At 43.4% G+C, this 20,838-nt stretch overlaps 1 protein-coding gene across 1 annotated transcript in view; it reads left to right on the forward strand.

The window, feature by feature from the left end:
* The window catches only part of BMP6 (bone morphogenetic protein 6), a 169,093-nt gene that overhangs the window by 132,767 nt on the left and 15,488 nt on the right, over window positions 1–20,838 (forward strand). Inside the window, exons 3-4 of the mRNA XM_050940083.1 lie at window positions 16,880–17,028; window positions 18,698–18,895. Coding sequence (XP_050796040.1) covers window positions 16,880–17,028; window positions 18,698–18,895 — 347 coding nt within the window. The remainder of the gene's footprint in view (window positions 1–16,879; window positions 17,029–18,697; window positions 18,896–20,838) is intronic.

Consider the following 20,838-nt stretch of genomic DNA (forward strand, 5'->3'; position numbering starts at 1 on the left):
TCCCATAAGCATTCACTATGTTAGACATTCCTTCAGACTTCTCAGTGAAGACCGAAACAAAGAAGTCATTAAGCATCTCTGCCATTTCCAAGTTTCCTATTACTGTTTCTCCCTCCTCACTGAGCAGTGGGCCTACCCTGTCCTTGGTCTTCCTCTTACTTCTAATCTATTGGTAAAAAGTCTTCTTGTTTCCCTTTATTCCCATGCTTTAAGTGAATAAATGTTGGGAAGACCGAGCAACCATTCACTAATTGAAGCTGAGAGGAGTGGCATTTGTAGAAAAGGAGTGAAATAATTGGATGCATAATGTCAATGAAGATTTTGATATGTTTGAAGGGAATAATGTTGGGTTTTCTAAGTTGTGGTCTGCTGGAATCTCATGTTTGCTAGCTAGAAGTATATATGAGCTGATATGGAAGGGGTGGGGGGAGCAATGGTAGAAATTACATGGACATGTAGACTGTTCTGTTCATTGTGACCACACAGGCTTAAAGACCAAAATGCAGGACGTTTCCAGAAATACATGTTTACATCACTGGAGCTGAAGTAGAATCTCTGTTAACTAATGTAGTTTTAGGCCTTCAGTATAGCTTCTGTGCACCAGTCACTAGAGCAAGACATAGTAATGCATATTTCAGCAGGTCTGACATTCTTTCCACTAGGAGGCATTGATAACTTTTGTTTGTATGTAACATTATAGTAGAGTGAATTGAGTAAAGTATTATAACTTACAAACTAGTGAAGAGAAATGGGACTCTGATATGGCCCATAGCAATTAATACTCCCATTTCTTAGAGGTTGGTGAAGTCTTTGTTTCAAAGTAGTTGTTAGTAGTTTTGTATATGATGATATTTACGTGCCATATCTATATTTCAAATAATATTTTAATAAACACAATGCCTGAACATAGGTTGCACTGTTGAGTTGGGAGATAAATGTACCTTTTTATTGGGAATTTAGTACTCATGCAAGATTGACAGTCCTGGCTACTGCAGCCCTCTGTTTAGTCACAGGAATGGTACCCTACAGCCAGCAGCACTTCAACATGGAATTGGAGTGATCAAGAAAGTAATTCAAGTCTCTCCATTCAGTGGTGTTTTCCTGTTGATACTGCTGACAAGGGTACCTGTAGTGAGGTGTATGCTAGAATCTGAACTGAGAAGCCTAAAGAAGTTTCATCTAGGCCAAACAGGGAGCAATTTTCAGTCACTATTAACATGGGCTACATTTGAACTGGTGACCCAGATCTCCATAGCTCTTTACTAATCCTTACTCATCTGTTCCCTTAAGGAATTTATTTATATATGTGTGTGTATTTTATGTATATGTGTATACGTGTGTGTGTATGTATATAAAAAATGTGTATATATTTATGTTGCGGGGGGGAGGGCAGAGAATGAGTTTTAGCTAAAGAAGCATGCACTTTGGATGCATGCCCAGGACTTGTCTACACAGATTGGGCTTCTAGTGACAAGGGAAAAATTAGGCCCATATATTCTGTGTCATTAGAGAGCACACTTTATTTCTTCTACTCTTAGCTTAAGTAGTTGTGGATTTTTTCATTTTTTAAAAAATAGATACTGTTTTGCAAGAAACACAAGCTTCTGGCCACTCTGCAAGTGTAGGTTCTGTTTACATTTTTGACGCTATAGGGTGTGGTTGCCAGACCCAAATGTGTAACCAAGTGAGTGTAATGTGTACACTTGTCCCTTGCCTCTCTTAAAGGCAAACACTAGCTACTTGTTTACAGGTGCTCGCCAACATCTGTACCTAGGAAAGTCCACATATAAACACATCCCATCTTCTTGTCTTGAAGTCTCTTTGGATGCCCTACGTGAAGTTTGAAACACACTTGCTTTGAGTAACTTTTTATCCTTTGATCATCAGTCCACTTATTTTCTTTTCCTTGTGATGAAAATACTTATGCAGAAGTTGTGCCTAAAGTTTTGCTTTAGTGATTCATTTGGAATATATTGTTTTCTTTGTCTATTGGGAACAGTGTTTTATGGCTGAAAAGCAAAAAAGCAATAGTTTTTTTTTTAAAGGGAGCCAGCGAAACGTATGTAAGGCCTGCATTGAGTTCCAGCAGCTGACTTATAAGCCAAAAAAGAACAGCTGCCTTTTACTTAAAAGGTTATGTTGTCACACTTCCTTTAGACTAATGGCTTGAATAAGGACCTGATATTTCCTGACATTTGATGACATTGTACTAAATGAAGAAGAGTCTGTAGACATCCTGAATTCTAGCCATGGATCTTTAACTCAGCTAAATTGAAGAGAAGTATGGGGAAATTCTAGCTGGATTTGGGGTGAACAAAAATGATTTTAGTGCTTGTGTGCGAAGTGATGGATTGACAAAACTGCAGTTATCTATCCATCTAAAACAGATACAGCACAAGAAGCTGCAGCAGCACCTTTCTCACACTGCTCTGCTGCCAGATATTATTCGTCAACCCTGATCAAGAGGATTCACTTTCAGAGCTGAGATAAGATGTCCGTTCAGTCATTGATCTTTCCTCTTGAGATTGCCAACAAGGGTGTCAGTTTAACAGTGGCTTGTATAATGCAGACACAAATCTGCTAGGAAAAGGAACAATTCATTTCTATAGGCTGATGAGACACCTTTGAGTGATGATAACTCTTGGAGATTACTGATCTGGGCTGGATTTGAGCGAGTCACTGAAATGTGAAAAGCTCTGCGTTTCTTTGAGTAAGAAAAGTCGTGAATGTACCAGGAGGGGAGATGAAGGCTCAGTTAACGAATGAAACAGATGAGAAGATTGAGTGTCTGAAGAAAGAGAAAAGGGGAAACTGCAGGGAAGAGACCTGGGAGGGGGACAAAAATAAGTGAATCACCCCAAAAAGGTGCCCATGAAGTTATCAGGGAAAAGAATGAGCCACTGGATGCAACCTTAATGCCCCTACACACACACTCTTGTCATAGTATAATTCCCAATTCTGAACCTTAGCGTCCAAAATATGGGTACTAGCATGAATTCCCCTAAGCTTAATTACCAGCTTAGATCCTGTAGTGCTGCCACCAATCAGGATTTAGAGTAGAGTGCCTGATAAACTCTACTCTAGTCTGGTCTCCCCCAAAACCTTCCCTGGGGACCCTCAAGACCCAAATTCCTTGAGTCTCACAACAAAGAGGAATAAACCATTTTCCTTCCCCCTCCTCCCTTCCTCCCAGCTCCTTTCCGCCCTGGGTACACTAGGAGATCACCATGATTCAAACTCCTTGAATCACCACGCAGAGAGGAATGATACCTTCCCCCCCCCCTTTTCCCTTCACCCAGAGGCAATACAGATTCAAAGTCCGTGAATCTAAAACAAAGAGGAAATTCACCTTTCCCTTCTCCCCACCAATTCCCTGGTGAGTACAGACTCAGTTCCCTTGAGCCTCAACAAGGGGTAAAAATCAGACAGGTCTTAAAGCAAAACTTTTAATAACTTTTACCTTTTTTCTTTCTTTTTATCTCTGTAATTTAGATGGTAAAAGTTACAGGGTCTGTCAGCTTACAGAAATTGGAGAAACAGCCTCCTCCAGCAGAAATACAATTTAAAATACTTTCAGCCAAATACACATTTGCAAATAAAGAAAAAACAAATAAAAAGACTATACCGCCTTTCTACCTTTGTACTTACAAAATTGGAATAGAAGATTAGAGAGCCTGTAGGTACGTGTAGTCACTCTCAGAGCCCAGAGAGAACAAAGCAAAACCCAAAAAACACAAACAAAGGCTTCCCTCCACCGAGATTTGAAAGTATCTTGTCTCCTGATTGGTCCCCTGGTCAGATGTTTGGTTCCCTGTTTGTTAATCCTTTACAGGTAAAAGATACATTAACCCTTAACTATCTGTTTATGACAACTCTAGAGGTAGGAACAAGTCTTTTAGGAAAGATACCTGGTAAGAAGCAAGGTTCGCTCAGGACTCGGGGTAGGGGAGGAGGTGTCCATCAGTTCAGAAGCATGTAATAAAAACTCTTATTCAGCTCTTCTTAAGAAGGAAAAAAAAACAACTGCCGACTGACTTCATAGAGGTTTTGCTTATTAGGACCTTATGACAGTGCTAATAACCCTTCCTGAGTGGAGTTAGATGACATAGGGGTTTAAAAAAAAATACCTTACTCTTGAGCCCTGTCTGTACTATGGCTTCTGTTGTTTACTATAGATGGAACTGTATTGGTATTGAATAATGGGTCTTATTTTCGCCATTGTAGACGAGGCTTATGACAAGCTTACAGATGTTACAATGTACAGACTTGCACTGAAATTCTCGTAGATGAATGCTCTATAATTCTGTATTTGGGCATGTACTGAGAAAGCAACAAAATGGAAGTGAATGGTCATATCAGTTCTTCTTAAAATAGCATAAAATCATTGTGGAGTGACTTCACATTGCCTTTATTTAAAGCAATCAAAAAGTAAAAATGATACTCATGGCACCTGGAGACATTGCAATAGGCATACAGGGCAGTGTGATCTAAGCACATTCTCTTTTTAAAAAAGAAAATATTTTTATACAGAGTCAATAGTGTCAGCAACGTTTTGGTTCCCCTTCCAGTCCTTTGGTTAAAACAGTGCTTAGTTGTTGAATTTCTGATTAAAATCAAATCATTGTTATGGACTACCTTTTTTCATTACAAAACCCACTGAAGATGTCAGCAGAACATTGAGAAAAGATTAATTAAACTTAAGTTTGGCCAGAAATTTGACATACCTTAAGCATCCCCTTTGAATGGTTAATATAGATTTTGTGATTGTGTAGAAAATAGTCTTGTAAAACAGATTTGAAGTAACTTTGGACTTATTTTGAATGTAGCAGTCTAAATTTTGAAACAAATTATAGGCTAGTCTGAGGTTAGGAGGTGGAAATGAAACATTTTATAAAACAATACATCCATCAGCTTCTGCTTCCTTTCAGCCTTTAAGTTTTCAAAGACAGAGGTTATGTCTATGCTGCAATCATAGTATGTGATTGCAGCTCATGTAGACACACCTGAGCTAGCTAGAATCTAGATTCTAGATTCTAGCTAGCTCAGATACCAGTAGCATTGAAGCATCATCAGCATGGGCTTCCGTGCTGTCCGTACAAGCCTGCCCAGAATACTCAGGACTTCGGTGGTTAACCTCCTCTGAAGTCTGTGGTGCCATGGCTTCAAAGCTCTGTCACCCAAGCTAGCTAGATTAAAGCTAGCTCAGGTAGGTCTACTCAAGCTACAATTACACCCCGTGATTGGAGCGTAGACATGTCCCAAGAGGTTATTCTCTGTCCCTGGGTTCTTTCAGCACTAGTGTTCATTTTTTAAATACACAAAATAAGAGAGATTGTCAAAAGCACCAAAAGAATGTAGGGGAGACAAGTCTCACTGACTTTCAAGTGTTCGTGACCAGCTTCATTATAAATGGGAGAGACATTCTACTTCACAGAACACGGCAGACTGTAGTAATGCAGCCTTTTATGATGCTGAGGCAGAACAGAGAGGAATTCAACCCTATTTACATTTGTGTTCCAAATATATATAGAATGCTGAGTTTATAGAAACAGAAGAGGGAATTTGAGTTTCAACTCTGTTTGGAAGTGGGTTACTCATTTAAGGGAGACCTGAAAAGTGAAGGGAAGAAACAGATTTATTTCTGGAAACAGACCGTTATGTATATTTTTTGCTCAGAAATGTTCTTGCTTTCTCTCGGCGAAGTGTTGGGTCAGGAGTGGGAAGGCTGAGAGAATTTATGGTTGATCAATGATGTCAGCCCTTGGTTGGGATGATTATTATTTTTTCAAGTGTAAATATCCTGTTAGTACAGACCTCAGAACCCTCCTACACTGTCCAAACAACTAATCTATTTTTTTTTAAATGAAACAATGGCTTGAGCTGAAGATCAAAGGAAGGATATGGTGCCTTAATGGTCAACATTTATTAAACAATTTCATTTGTATCAAGAATGAAATATGGTAGCTTGATGTGCGTAGAAAGATTTCTCCCACATTATAAAATTGGGGTGGGGTATGTCCTTCACTTCTCCCATTTATGTAGTGTGTTCTCCTGCAACAGAACATCATTCCGTTAAGGGTTAAAACTGTCATTATTTTTAGCTGTCAGTTAGTGGTAGTAAAGTCTTTCTGTTTGCAACAGGATATTTATACAAATATTGTCTGAGTTTCTAATCTAAAGGGAAAATTGATTTGCAGGCAGTGTTTATAGTTTAGAAAATAACTGTCCCCAACTGGATTGGAATTGGTTTGTTCAAAACAAATGGCAAAGTTAACATCAGTCTGTCTCAAGCTAAGGTCAGATTTGTATATAGTGCGCATATATTTACTCCTGGGTGGGAGGGTGTGAATGTGTGTTTAAAGTGGTTTAAAAGTCAAAATGTTCTGGGGCGAATTTAGCAAATAAATGTTCAGTCCTGTAGCCAATTACCTTTTCCTCCAGAATATAAAGGAAACTTCTTTAGCTCCACCATCCCCTTTTTTTAAGGACAAAGAAAAGCCCTATTGGTGCAAAATCAACTGAATTCTGAGATGAGACATTGTCTACTTAGAGTATATTGGTCTTTTGATTAAAGCACTGGACTGGGAGTCAGGAGAAACACACTCTACTAATGTGAGCTTGGGCAATATTTTTTCAGTTTAACCATTTGTAAAATGGAAATAATACTATAATACTTACCTGTCAGGGTTATGAGGGTTAAGGGCCTGGTCCTACAAAGAGTTCCATGTGGAGATACCTTGCACCCACACGGAGCCCATTGACTTTCTTTTAGTTTCTCACAGGCACAGGAGTTCCCTTACATGGAGCTCTTTGCAGGATCCAGTTCCAATTTCCTAGCTTTGTGAGGTGCTTTGTGATCTGTTGAATAAAGGTGCTTTACAAATGCAAAGTTGTTAATATTTCATGTTATAACTTTGCATGCATTGTGTTCTACACACAATTTATGCAGTATGTCCTGCATGTCAGCAAACTCTTCAAGATTTTTATCTAGGCAACACTAAAAATAACATACTGAAATGATTTGATTTACAGTTGTGCTAGGCTGTACCTTCAAAATCTTGACTCTGCAAGACTACATTTTATGGTGGATACAATTTTTCATTCTGTTTGTGTTTGGTTGTTCAGAAGAAAAGATATTGATGATGAATCAGCAGTATCACACGCAGAATAATTTTTCTGGAGATCTGAAGTAGTGCAAACTGTAGACTGAGTGTGATATACAAAAAAGTATTAAGAAAGGATATAAAATTTTTACAAATAATGCAGTAAAAACCCCTCATATTTCTGTGCAAAAATCTCCCTTGAGGTTGACGTTATGCAGTCTAGACTATTATGTCAACTTGTCTTTGAAGAAAAGTAAACAAAAATGTTCAGCTGAAGAAAGTTTTAGGGACTTATAGTAACTAATGCCTCAGTAAATATCTGTCAATGCGTAACAATCCCTTAAACACCTGGGTGCTTGTGAGCTTTGAAGCTGAGCCAAAAATGTTGTTCCTCATCCGTAATTAAAATAAGAGGCCTTTAACTTAGTCGTTTGAAGGTGAGAGCTCTATTTATTCTCACTGCTTTCTTGGGAAAACTTCTGCCTAGTTGGGGTGGGGGATGAGGACGCGGAGGGAGAAAGGACTGTTGGGAAAACAGAAAACCTTTTTCCAGTATATACTTCATAAAATTCAGCTTTTTATAGCACTGGTGTTTTTCCTGTGGCAAAATTCCATGTTATAATGTGTACTCAGGACAGAGAGAAATTATTTTAATCTGGCAATTTCACTAACTATAATAACAGAGATTAGCCACTTGACTAAAATGTACGCTAATTAGTGTTTAGTTAAATAATTAAAATGAATTAATACCCACAGACATTTTGTTGAAAGGTTTATTGAGATTTTAGCTAACGAAATATTTAATTACAGGGGAAAACACCATAATTACACCTCTACCTCTGTCAGGGGGTGGAGGGTGTGGATAGAGGTTGGAGCAGTCAGGGGACAGGGAGCAGGGGGTCTGGGTAAGAAGTGGGGTCCTGGGGGTCATTAGGGACAGGGGTCTCTGGAGCGAGTGGTCAGGGAACCAAGGAACGGGGGGGCCAAAGCAAGTTCAATATGATGCGGCCTCACTTATAATGCAGTGAGATTTTTTGTCTCCTGAGGACCACATTATATCGGGGTAGAGGTGTAGATGCAAACTATACCTCCCATAAATACCCTGACTACATGGCCAGGATTCTGGTGTTAAGAATAGTAGCTATAGTTGATATTTATAGCTGGATATTTATAAATGGATTCTCTTCCAGAGTACTGGAGTTAGGGCAGAATTTATGATTCACAAACAAATCATACTTCTCCCTTAGACTGTGTGATTCTTTCAGCCACTTGCAATTGTTGTCTTGACCTTTGTTTGCAGGGCCTGCCTGATCCAAAGCTGGAGGCTGTGGAAACACTCCCATTTATTTCAGTGAGTTTTGAGTCAGACCCATAATGTGAGGGTCTGACAGCAGAATGAGCTTCTAGCTGAGTGAGGAATTCCTGACTCTCATGTCTCCAGTTGGCTTGCAGTGTAGTCTTGGGAAAAATCACTTCACCTCACTGCCTCAGTTCCCCCCCATTTATTTACTTCCCCATAATAATACACACCTATCACTTATACAGTGTTTTACGTGTTTAATGAGCTGCACAAACACTACTGAATTAACTGCTTGCAGGAGTTCAAGTATGATTAAAATCTTGATTCGGTTCTCAGATATCACAGTGATGATGAGCACAGTGTAAATGCAGAAAAAGAGAACTGTTTATGGATATAAAATACTAGGGACAATTTGACTAAGTGTTAAGAAATGGTTCATTATGGTGCTGGAATTTCACTTCTATCTACTAAATTCAAAAGTCCTCTTTTTCTACATATGCAGGAGACTAGATAGTATCCTTGAAATGAAGAGAAGTTTGTGCGTGGATCAGTGATAGCATCTGATTCTGTCTGTCTTGAGTCTGTGCTGTAGACATTCTTTCCTATCCGGTCATGGGTAGCTTGCTCAGACCACTTCTTGCCCATTTCTGACTTTCCACTAACAGTCTTTCTCTTTCGCTCCCCTCCAGTCTTCTCTACCTGGTCCATGTCCCCTATCCATTCCTACCTTTCTGCTGCTCCTGTATGCAAAAAGTACGATACAGTTTTTAATATATGGTCACAAACTATTTTTTCCACAGGACCCCTATCTCATTCATGGCACAGGATGGACGGTGCTCACTGAATGGCTAGCTATTGAATATTTTGTTTTATCCTCATTGTCCAAGGCCTTACTCATGGCACACTATTTGAACCCTGCTCTGAAGAACTAATTAATATTTCTCATGGGCTTTTTTTATAGCGCTCCTCATGATAGAATCTGAGTGTTTCACAAACCTTAATCAATCTTCACTACCCCAATTTTGCAAATGAGGAACGGAGGCACCAACAGATTAAAGCAGGGGTCGGCACGTGTACCAAAGATGGCACACAAGCTGATTTTTTTAATGGCACGCCGCTGCCTGCCGGGGTCCCGCTCAGCCCGCTGCTGAACCCCAGCAGTGGGCTGAGCTGGACCCTGGCCAGCAGCAGTGTGCCATTAAAAATGCTACCCGACCCAGCTCACTCTTCTCTGCCCCCCACCTACCACTCTCTCTGGCAGGGGCAGAAGCAAGCTTGGGTGCCGGCTGCTGCTGTACAGCAGGCTCTGCCAACACCCAAGCTTCTCCCTTCCCCGCCTCTTCCCCCAGCGTGCTGTGTTGAGCCCTACCTCCTCTCCCCTCCTGCTGCCAGTGGCCCTTGCGAGGGAGGGGAGAAGAGCAGCCCCAGCGCCCTTGCTGCTCATACCGGTAAGGAGGCAGGGAAGAGAGGCAGGAGTGGGGCCTTGGGGAAGGAGGGTAGGAGCGGGGCATATCCCTCCAGCCCCGTGCTGTGAGCCGCTCAGGGCAGGGGGCTGGGAGCACCCGCCTGATCCCAGCCCACCCCCCCAGCCCTCTGCCCTGACCCCTGCAGCCCCCTTGCACCCCAGCTCCCTGCATCCCACTCACGACCCCATCCCTGACTCCTGAACCCTCCACACATACCCAGCCCCCCAACACCCCATGCCCTGACTCCTTCACTCCCCACACCCTCTGCCCTGACTCCTGCACTCCCCCCACATACCCAGCCCCCCTACACCTCCTGCCCTGACTCTTGTAGCCCCCACGTCCCTATCCTGAGCACCAAATGGGAGCTTCTGCACCACCCCCCACACACATTCCCACCTTTACCCCTTGCACCAAATGGGAGCTGCCCAGATAATCGCTTTACACCCAAACCTCCTGCCCCAACCCTGATCCCCCTCCGTCATTCTAACTCCTGGCTAGACCCTTCACCCCAACCCCTAGCCTGCTCCTTCACCCTCAGCCCTGTGCTCAGTGCACCCCCATCCTCAGCTCAATGCAGAGAGAGACAGAGGAAGAGAATGGGCCAGAACTAGGGAGAAGGTAGGTACCTACTGTATGTGGGCAGGGCCGGGACCCCAGGCTGGCAGCGGGCTGAGTGGGGCCGACGGCCGGGACCTCAACTGGCAAAGGGCCGGCAGCCAGAACCCCAGACTGGCAGTGGGCTGAGTGGGGCTGGCAGCCGGGACCCTGGCTGGCAGGAGCCAGCGGATGGAACCCCAGACCATCAGACGGCTGAGCAGCTCGGCCCGCTGCTGGTCTGGGGTGCTGACCCCACTCAGCCCGCCACTGGTCTGGGGTTCTGGCTGCTGGCCCCGCTCAGTCCACCGCCAGTGTGAGGTTCTGACTGCCAGCCCCTTGCCAGCTGGGGTCCCAGCCACCGGCCCCGCTCAGCCCGCTGCCAACCTGAGTTTCCGGCCGCAGGCCCTGCTCAGCCCGCTGCTGGCCTAGGTGAACTGAACCCCAGGCCAGGAGTGGGCTGAGCAGGCCAGCGGCTTAAGATCAGCATTTTAATTTAATTTTAAATGAAGCTTCTTAAACATTTTGAAAACTTTGTTTACTTCACCTACAACAGTAGTTTAGTTAATTATATATAGGCTTATAGAGAGAAACCTAAAAAAAGTTAAAATGTATTACTGGCACGCAAAACCTTAAATTAAAATGAATAAATGAAGACTCGGCACACCACTTCTGAAAGGTTGCTGACCCCTGGATTAAAGTAAAACATGTCCACTAATTTTGGGTGCCCAATTTGAGATGGTTAAGGGCCTAACTTTTCTGAGTATTTAGCATTTTGCAGCACTTCATATATTCAGAACTGGGCTCAATTGACTTCTATTGCAGCTGTGAGTGTTCAGCGCTTCCACAAATCTGGCCTCAGGTATTTCAAGTTGGGCACTCAGGAAATGAGGAAAAGGTATTTAGTGGCCACCTGTGAAAAATTTGGCTTCAGTGACTGAATAGTGGCAGAGGCAGGGGTAGCTCCAGGCACCAGCACGCAAAGCACATGCCTGGGGCGGCAAGCCACAGGGAGTGCTCTGCCAGTCGCCACGAGGGCGGCAGGCAGGTTGCCTTCGGCGACATGCCTGCGGAGAGTCTGCTGGTCCCGCGGCTTCAGCGGACCTCCCGCAGGCGTGCTGCCAAATCCACGGGACCGGGGACCTCCTGCAGGCAAGCCGCCGAAGGCAGCCTGCCTGCCATGCTTGGGGCGGCAAAATACCTAGAGCCGCCCCTGGGCAGAGGCAGGGATAGAATCCTGTTCCTCAGGGCAGCTTTCAGCTGCCTTAACCATCAGACCTTCCTTTCTCTTCCTGCCATCCCCTGCCTCATTCACTACACACCTTCCAACTTCTTCTGTAAGTGAGGCAAGGAGCTTATGGGCAGCGGCCTCGTTTGCTGCACAACCCTGATTAATTTCTGAGCAATCATGCATACACAGATGGGGACAAAATTAAGGCTGCACAGGCAACCTTATTTTTGGCATTTATTTAGTTTCAAGTACTTGATTGTACGATCTTAGCACTGGTGACATTTTTCAGTTTGTTTTTGCAAAAATGTAGAAAATTACTCATGGAGAACCATATTTGCCCCACTAGCTATCAGCAGGGTTAGAACCTTTAGATTTGCAACGTAGACCTCCCTCTGCCATCTGAGCTAACAGAATAATTGGTGGTGGTAGTAGGTCATTATTCTCTGTGGGGGTCTATAACCACAGGAGGAGGATGAGACAGATGCACATTTTGCCAGTGGGTTTCACAGGTATTTTCAGACAGCAGAGGAATGTTGAGACTTGGGAATCCTGGGCTTAATACTAGTTTCTCAAGGGTAGTGTGCTGTAGTGGTTACAGACCCGTTTCTGTTCCCATCCTTCCCAAGCCTGACCACTCCAGCTTGTCCCTTTCTCAGTCTGTCTCACTCCTCATCCTTCTGCATTTCAGTTAGGCTTTCTTCTCCATGCTGCCTGGATGCCAGCAGGGAAGCCTGAAAGCACAGGAGGGGCTGCTTGTAGTTTTGGGACATGGATCCACAGTGGCCTTCAACTGACAGGAGGAGCAATTGCAGGGAAAGTTCTGTTCTGCCGTGTAGCCATATGACGGTGCATACTCTGTTGCTCTGTGGGGGTGGCATACAAACAGTCAGATTGCCATGTAGGTGTTATGTGGGGATGAAGCATCCTTGGTGCAGATGGAATCTTCAGAGAATTTAGCTGCTAAACTCTGAGGGTACGTCTGCACTACGGGATTATTCCGATTTTACATAAACCGGTTTTGTAAAACAGATTGTATAAAGTCGAGTGCATGCGGCCACACTAAGCACATTAATTCGGTGGTGTGCGTCCATGGTCCGAGGCTAGCGTCGATTTCCGGAGCGTTGAACTGTGGGTAGCTATTCCGTAGCTATCCCATAGTTCCCGCAGTCTCCCCCGCCCCTTGGAATTCTGGGTTGAGATCCCAGTGCCTGATGGGGCAAAAATCATTGTCGCGGGTGGTTCTGGGTAAATGTTGTCAGTCATTCCTTCCTCCGGGAAAGCAACGGCAGACAATCATTTCGTGCCCTTTTCCCCTGGATTGCCCTGGCAGACACCATAGCATGGCAACCATGGAGACTGTTCAGCTTTTTTTTTACTGTCACCGTATGTGTACTGGATGCCGCTGACAGAGGCGATACTGCAGCGCTACACAGCAGCATTCATTTGCTTTTGCATGATAGCAGAGACGGTTATCAGTCGTTCTGTACCGTCTGCTGCCATTGTAAATTGGCAATGAGATGACGGCTATCTGTCGTCTGTACCATCTGCTGCTATCATGAATGCCCCTGGCTGAGGTCGGCTGGGGGCGCAAAGGCAAAAATGGGAATAACTCCCCGAGTCAATCCCTCCTTTATGGTATCTAAAAATAGTCAGTCCTGCCTAGAATATGGGGCAAGAGTACTAGAGAACCAGTGTATCAGAGAACCAGAGAGCACAGCTGCTCCGTGTCAGATCCCGCAGAAATGATGAGCTGCATGCCAATTATGGGGGTTGCCCCTGCAACAACCCCACCCGTTGCTTCCCTCCTCCCCAACCTTCCTGGGCTCCTGTGGCAGTGTCCCCCCCATTTATGTCATGAAGTAATAAAGAATGCAGGAATAAGAAACAGTGACTTGCTAGTGAGATAAAATGAGGGGGAGGCAGCCTCCAGCTGCTGTGATAGTCCAGGCAGGACATTAAGCGGTGTGGGGGAGAGGAGCCCAGCATCCCGCTGCTATGATAGTCCAGGCAGTACAGAATCTTTTCTTTACACATGAAAGGGAGGGGGCTGATTGAAGCTCAGCCCCCAGTTGCTATGATGAAGATGGTTACCAGCCGTTCTGTACCATCTACTGGGAATGACCAGGAATCATTCCTATTTTTACCCAGGCTCCCCGCCCCGCCCCCCCGGCCGGCCTCACCTGAGGCCAGCCAGGGGTATTCAGCAGCTATCAAGCATATTGTACCGTCTGCCACCGCGGAGGGAAGAGGAGTGAATACTGCTCTTTACTGCCGCAGCATCGCGTCTACCAGCAGCATTCAGTAAACATAGGATGACATAGGGTAACATTAAAAAAAGTCAAACGATTTTTTTTCCCTTTTCTTTCACGTGGGGGGGGGTACATTGACGAGCTATACCCTGAACCACGCCGGATAATGTGTTTGAACCTACAGGCATTGGGAGCTCAGCCAAGAATGCAAATACTTTTCAGAGACGGCTGTGGACTGTGGGATAGCTGGAGTCCTCAGTCCCCCCTCCCTCCCTCCATGACCGTCCATTTGATTCTTTGGCTTTCCATTATGCTTGCCACGCAGCACTGTGTAGCCTGGAGATTTTTTTCAAACGCTTTGGCATTTCGTCTTCTGTAACAGAGCTCTGATAGAACAGATTTGTCTCCCCATACGGCGATCAGATCCAGTATCTCCTGTACGGTCCATGCTGGAGCTCTTTTTGGATTTGGGACTGCATCGCCACCCGTGCTGATCAGAGCTCCATGCTGGGCAAACAGGAAATGAAATTCAAAATTTCACGGGGCTTTTCCTGTTTACCTGGCCACTGCATCCGAGTTCAGATTGCTGTCCAGAGCGGTAACGGTGCACTGTGGCCAATACCGTCGATCTGCAGCCACACTAACCCTAATCCGATATGGTAATACCGATTTCAGTGCTACTCCTCTCGTCGGAGAGGAGTACAGAAACCGATTTAAAGAGCCCTTTATATCGATATAAAGAGCCTGGTAGTGTGGACGGGTACAGCGTTAAATCGGTTTAACGCTGCTAAAATCGGTTTAAATGCATAGTGTAGACCAGGCCTGAGTCTTTACTGAGCATGGACAAATTTTGGTAAATTTTCACAGGGAGAGCAAAAGGCACATCCCTACTTAGAGCAGGCCTCTGCCAAATTTCAAATCCCTGCTCCAAAGCATGAAGTATTAGGGCTTCTTTGTGAAATGACTGGAAACATTTTTTAACATGAGGAAAACATTTTCTCCTAATTTTGTTCCTGGAAACAGCTAAAGCATTTTTTTTCTTGAAAATTAAAATGTCAGCACAAGTAGTTATTTTGATAAAGTTACAACAGCTGAAAACAGGCCTTATAGTGGTAAGTGTCAGGCTACCTTAATTATAGGTGCTTCTACTAGTGTCACCTATAACATCTGTGGAATAATACTTCAATAGTTGACTTCATAAACCTGTACCAAGAAGAAGAGCTAGTGGAATAGTAGTGCTGGCTGGAAAATGGTGAGAATTTTTAGAGGAAATTTTTTTTTTGACAGTTAAAAAAAATTAACTCAGGCCTATTGAATAATCTGTAAATCTATTTATGAACAATTAGTTGAATTGAAGAGCCTGATTTTTCTTGTGTTTTTCTCGCCTTATGTGACCATTCATACCTGTGCAAAGTGGGTATAAAAAGCTAGTATTGTGTAAAATGGAGAATTTTGATTTGGTCACATTTTACACCACTTTTCACTCACTCCACACATATGTAAAAGGTTTCCTAAAATGCAAGATAGTGGCAAATCAGGCCCTGAATTTCAGTGTGATCTGTCCATGCTCCTTGTTAATTTGATGTTTTATGAGTGTTTGTGAAAGCATAGGTTTGCTCCGTACATGTTTCCGAATAGTTTTGTGACCAAACACATTTGTTTTGGGTGGAAGTAATGTGTCTTTTATTTAGGGTTTGGGGGTGAGAGGAAGGCAGGCTGAAGCATGTTAGGGTGGAGGAGGGCAGAGATGGTTTACAGGAAGCAGATTGAAGAGGGAAATTCAGAGGAGAGACACAGCGCAGGGACTAAAAGAGGACTGACTTGCACCTGTGTAGCCTACTTCAGAGGGTGCCAGGGACCAATCTGGAAGATTTATTAAGATTCTGGGCTGATGCAGCAGTTAATCCCTTTACAATCGTTGTGCTCCAGGGTACACAGCATGCCTGGTGAAGCCCAAATCTTGCAACCACAGAGTTTTTCCAAAGCATACAGCAGCTAACCAGCCCCACCACTTGCTACTACTGGAAGTGAAGGTCACAGAATTTCCCCTGTGGAAAGGCTGCTGAGTCAACCCAGAGTGTGGTTACTAGCAGAGGGAGGAGCAAAGCTTTTCCACTATAAAAAGTAGCTGCACTAAGAAACCCAGTATACTGACGTGCCTGGTTTTCCATGTGTGATCTCATGTAAACCAAACTGCTGGGCAATATGACACAGCATTTGGCCAAAAATAAAATGTAACTCAAACAAAACTTTTTCCGTAATTAATCTTTGATGGGAGAAGCGGGACAGGTAACCTGTTTTCTCACTTTCCTTATGCTCTTATTAATTGTAATGTGTTTTTGCAAAAGAAATAGTGATAGGATTGGTGTCAGAGATCCAAATTACTGTTGCAATATTGGCTTATCACACATAAGAACTGTAGCCCTTTACATAAATAGGGATAAATATTAGAAAACAGATAGACATGGTAATAACTTTTGGCCACTGTACAATCTGGACTCCAGGGCTGGGGGGGGAGGCAATTTGCCCCAGGCCCTTAGGGGCCCCCATGAAAATATAGTATTCTATAGTATTGCAACTTTTTTTAATGGAAGGGGCCCCTGAAATTGCTTTGCCCCGGGCCCCCTGAATCCTCTGGGCAGCCTTGCTAGACTCTATTTACATCCAGGCCTCACTGGAGTAAGGCTTAAAATCCAGTTACTAACACACAATCCTAAGTATTAGCATTTCTGTAACTGGTATGGGTTCCACAAGCCTAGAAAACAGCTACATTTTTGTAACATTTTGAACTTTATGTGCAGAAGCACATGCCTTTTCATGATGAAATTATAGTAACAAATGAGCAATATTTTAATTTCGATCCTTCCCACTACTGTGATAGTGGAAGCACATGGGGAAATCTGGAACCCCCCTCATGTTCCCGTTCTCTTTTGCAGAGATTCTGATCTTTTTTTGCTGGATACCAGAGCAGTGTGGGCCTCAGAAGAAGGCTGGCTGGAGTTTGACATCACTGCCACCAGTAACATGTGGGTGATGAACCCTCAGCACAACATGGGGCTCCAGCTGAGTGTGGTGACCAGGGATGGTAGGTTACAGACCAACTTACTTGATTCATCTGGCAAGTGATTGTCTTTGTTAATTGTTTATAGCCATCAGCCCTAATGTGATGGTCTGGGTAATGTATCTAAGCGTACAACTGTGATGTGATAGACTAGGCAATGCATTCAAGTGCACAGATTGAAGGCTACTTACTGTCTGTCTGATGGTCTTCTATGTGGCTATCTAAAATACTTCGAGTACTTTGAGTTCTTTCTGTTGTATGAATTACATATGTAGATCCTGGCATAGTTAGCCCATAGGAATGCCACTTTCCCCATACATAAGTGGCCTGGCTTGCAGATACTCTCCATTTCTGATGCTCCCTTTGACCTCCGCACCTCTGAAAATCCAGCCAAATAAGTTTTTTTTTTTATTATTTTTTCTAACTGATGGAAACATTTTCCAGTGTAACTTTTTAAAAAAAGAGGTCCACTTTTAAGATGTGCAGTGGCTTTAAAACTGATGTTAGATTTGCTGTAATTGTTGTTTCTGCCACCTCAGAATCCTTCCTACTGAGCTGGCCTTAAAAACATCAGAGGGTAATGCACATCTATCATTGACTCCAGTGAAGCCAGGGTTTCACCCACTTCCTTCAGTCTATCAGTTGCTGATAAAAGCATTGCCTCCAGAAAGAAGCAGCTGCAGAAATTTCACTAACATGAATGAAAAGCACTAAGGATTGTGATCCACATTACAGGTCCTAATTAAGCCTTGCAATAGTGCTGTGGGGTAGGGAAGTATTATGGTCATCAGTTTACAGATGGAGAAGCTGATGCACAGATGTAGCTTGTCTAGCATGACATGGAGTGTCAGTAGCACAACTAGGGATAGAACTCATGAGTTTGTCTCCCAGTGTAGTACTCTAACCATGAGATGCAATTAATCAGATTCCACGTGTGGGAATGGCTTTGCGGACTGTGGGACTGAGAGCTGCAGAAGAAACAGTAACATTTACAATACATGGCAACTTTGAAAGATGGAAGAAGGGAGGTTGGTGGTGGGAAGGTGGAAGAAAAGGATGGAAGATGGGGAAGGAGAATGTAAGAAAGGAATGACAACATGGAGTGGTGTGGAATCATGTCTGCCTTCCACTTCTTTCCATTTTCTTCATCCTATTTGGAGTTCCTCCATAAAACTCAAGCAAGAGATCAGAGACTGTCCAGTGTCTTTTGCCAAAAAAAATGTTGAATGCTAGTTTCCACCTATCTGTAGGAGCTACTGATATGATACTGTGCCCCAACTCTAAACTCTTTTTGGGAAAGGTATCCAGCCTTTTTCCCCTCAAAATTTCCCAGGGTTTTCTCCTTAATGTCTCTATTCTTGGTGGCTCAGAAGTGTCATCACTAATTTTACAACAGATTTAGGCATTTAATTATATATGTGTAATATACCAATGCCTATACACAGCATTAGAGATGCTATAAGAATTCAGAAGGTCCCTGCTCTGAGGAGCTCAGAGTCCAAGTTAAAGAACGTCATGAAGACAACAGGCTATGGCAGAGGGGGTAAAGGAGGAGAGAGAACCAAAAAGAAGGGGAAAGGGAATGCTACTTGTGGGAGAGCAGCTGTGTCTGTGTTGCTAGCAAAAATTATTCAAGACTGATTTTTTTAACACACCTTTTTTCTTTCTTTTGTTGTTGTTGTTCCATTTGAAGGTCTCAGTGTAAACCCTAGAGCAGCAGGCCTGATAGGCCGAAATGGCCCTTATGACAAGCAGCCTTTCATGGTGGCCTTTTTCAAAGTGAGTGAGGTTCATGTTCGGACCACTCGGTCAGCCACAAGCAGGCGCAGGCAGCAGAATCGAAACCGCTCTTCTCAGTCTCAAGATGTTTCCAGGGTATCTAGTATTGCAGGTAATTTTTGCAGCATTTGTTTTCTCTGGAGATCAGACATCTTTTCTCTTAAGATCTTTCATTTGCTTTGATATGTGAAAAAGCACAAAAGGGGCATGGCCAAAATAAAATGAAATAAGCACAGAGAAGCATACTACGTTTACAAGAGCCTGAGAGAAGAATGTTCATGTAACATTTGCTTTTACTAGAGACTTCCTGAGTCCATGGGTGAAATCCTGGCCTCATTGAAATTTAGTGACATTGTTTCAATGAGGCCACGATTTCACCTCAGATCCTTTGGACCAGTGATCTGCTGCAGAGTAACATTTGCCTAGAAGTATGCTGCTGGCATGAAATATCAGATATTTAACAAACATTGCTAAGTACTGAAACACTACCATTTACACCACTCTGTGCGTGCATTTTTAGTCCAGGTTTGACTAAGAAGCGGTGATGGATTCTCTTCTGTAATTCAGAAAAAGCATAGTACAATTTTTACCCAAAGAATCACATTATTAGGCTAGACTTCAGGGAAATATGCTGCTAGGTTTCTTGGTGTGAAAGTGAGTTGTGCACATGGAAGGATGGAGTGTACCTTTTAAACTCTTGTTAGAGCTGCTCGATGATACAAAAGCAGAGCTAATAGATTTAAATTTGATCTCAGGCATCTTATCACCAGTGTTGACTTTTTATTTTTTAAATTTTGCAATATATCCCCATCTTTCCATCAGTTAATGGTATTTTGTTCATTTAAAAAAGCCTAGCTTGAACATCATAGAGCACACACATAGTCTTGCCTACCTCTTAACTGGCGTGAGTCGTAAGCCACATAGGAATGGTTGAAGAACAGGCTTAAGAGAAAAGCATTTCCTGTCTCACTGGAACTGGTTGGAAAATTCTGAAATTTGGATGAAAATTGAGGAAATATCTTTTGCTTTCCAACCAGCTCTGCATCGTATCATAAGCGAAAAGTCCTCCCTTTTTGGGATATATTTTTGGTGAACGTACTGAGCATCTCTTTTGTTCCCTGATCAAACTGTAGCATTTCTGGAGCAATTGAGATTGATTATTTTGCTTATACTGCCTCCTTCTTTCACAGTAAACTCCTTAGCTTTTTTTACTGTACTCCAACATAAACTCACAATAGATCCATTTATCTTCAGAAAAACCTGTGAAACTTAGTGAATATTATTGAAACTTAACTAATGTCCGTCAGTGGGCTCCTTGGAGACAACAATGCACATGCATGATAGTGATTTAGAAACGTCCACGTAACAGCTAGATTGGGTTTAGAATTTGTGCTTAAAATGTAATTCATAGATTAGTGGACTTTAAGGCCAGAAGGGACCATTAGCTCATCTACTCCTGAATATCACAGGCCATTACATTTTAGCCAGTAACCCTCTACTGAGCCCAGTAACTTGCAGCCAGTCATTAGTTAAGAACCCACATGCTACATTAACTTTTAGGGTACGTCTACACTACAGCATAATTTCGAATTAATGTAAACTGGTTTTATAAAACAGATATTATAAAGTCGATTTTATGCATCCACACTAGGCACATTAATTTGGCGGTGTGCGTCCATGGTCCTAGGCTACCATCGATTTCCGGAGCATTGCACTGTGGGTAGCTATCCTGTAGCTATCCCATAGTTCCCGCAGTCTCCCCTGCCCCTTGGAATTCTGGGTTAATATCCCAGTGCCTGATGGGGCAAAAATCATTGTCGCGGGTGGTTCTGGGTACAGCCTCACCCCTCCCTTCCTGAAAGCAGCAGACAGCCATTTCGCGCCTTTTTTTACTGGGTGAACTGAGCAAACGCCATAGCACAGCAAGCATGGACCCTGCTCAGCTCAGTAGTGCGATCGTGGACGTTGTAAACACCTCACGCATTCTCGTGCTGTCTATGGTGAACCATGAACTGAAAACGCAGGAGAGGAGGAGGCAGCTACGGCAGCGCAGCG

This window comes from Gopherus flavomarginatus, chromosome 2, assembly GCF_025201925.1.
Source record: "Gopherus flavomarginatus isolate rGopFla2 chromosome 2, rGopFla2.mat.asm, whole genome shotgun sequence".
Lineage (NCBI taxonomy): Eukaryota > Metazoa > Chordata > Testudines > Testudinidae > Gopherus > Gopherus flavomarginatus.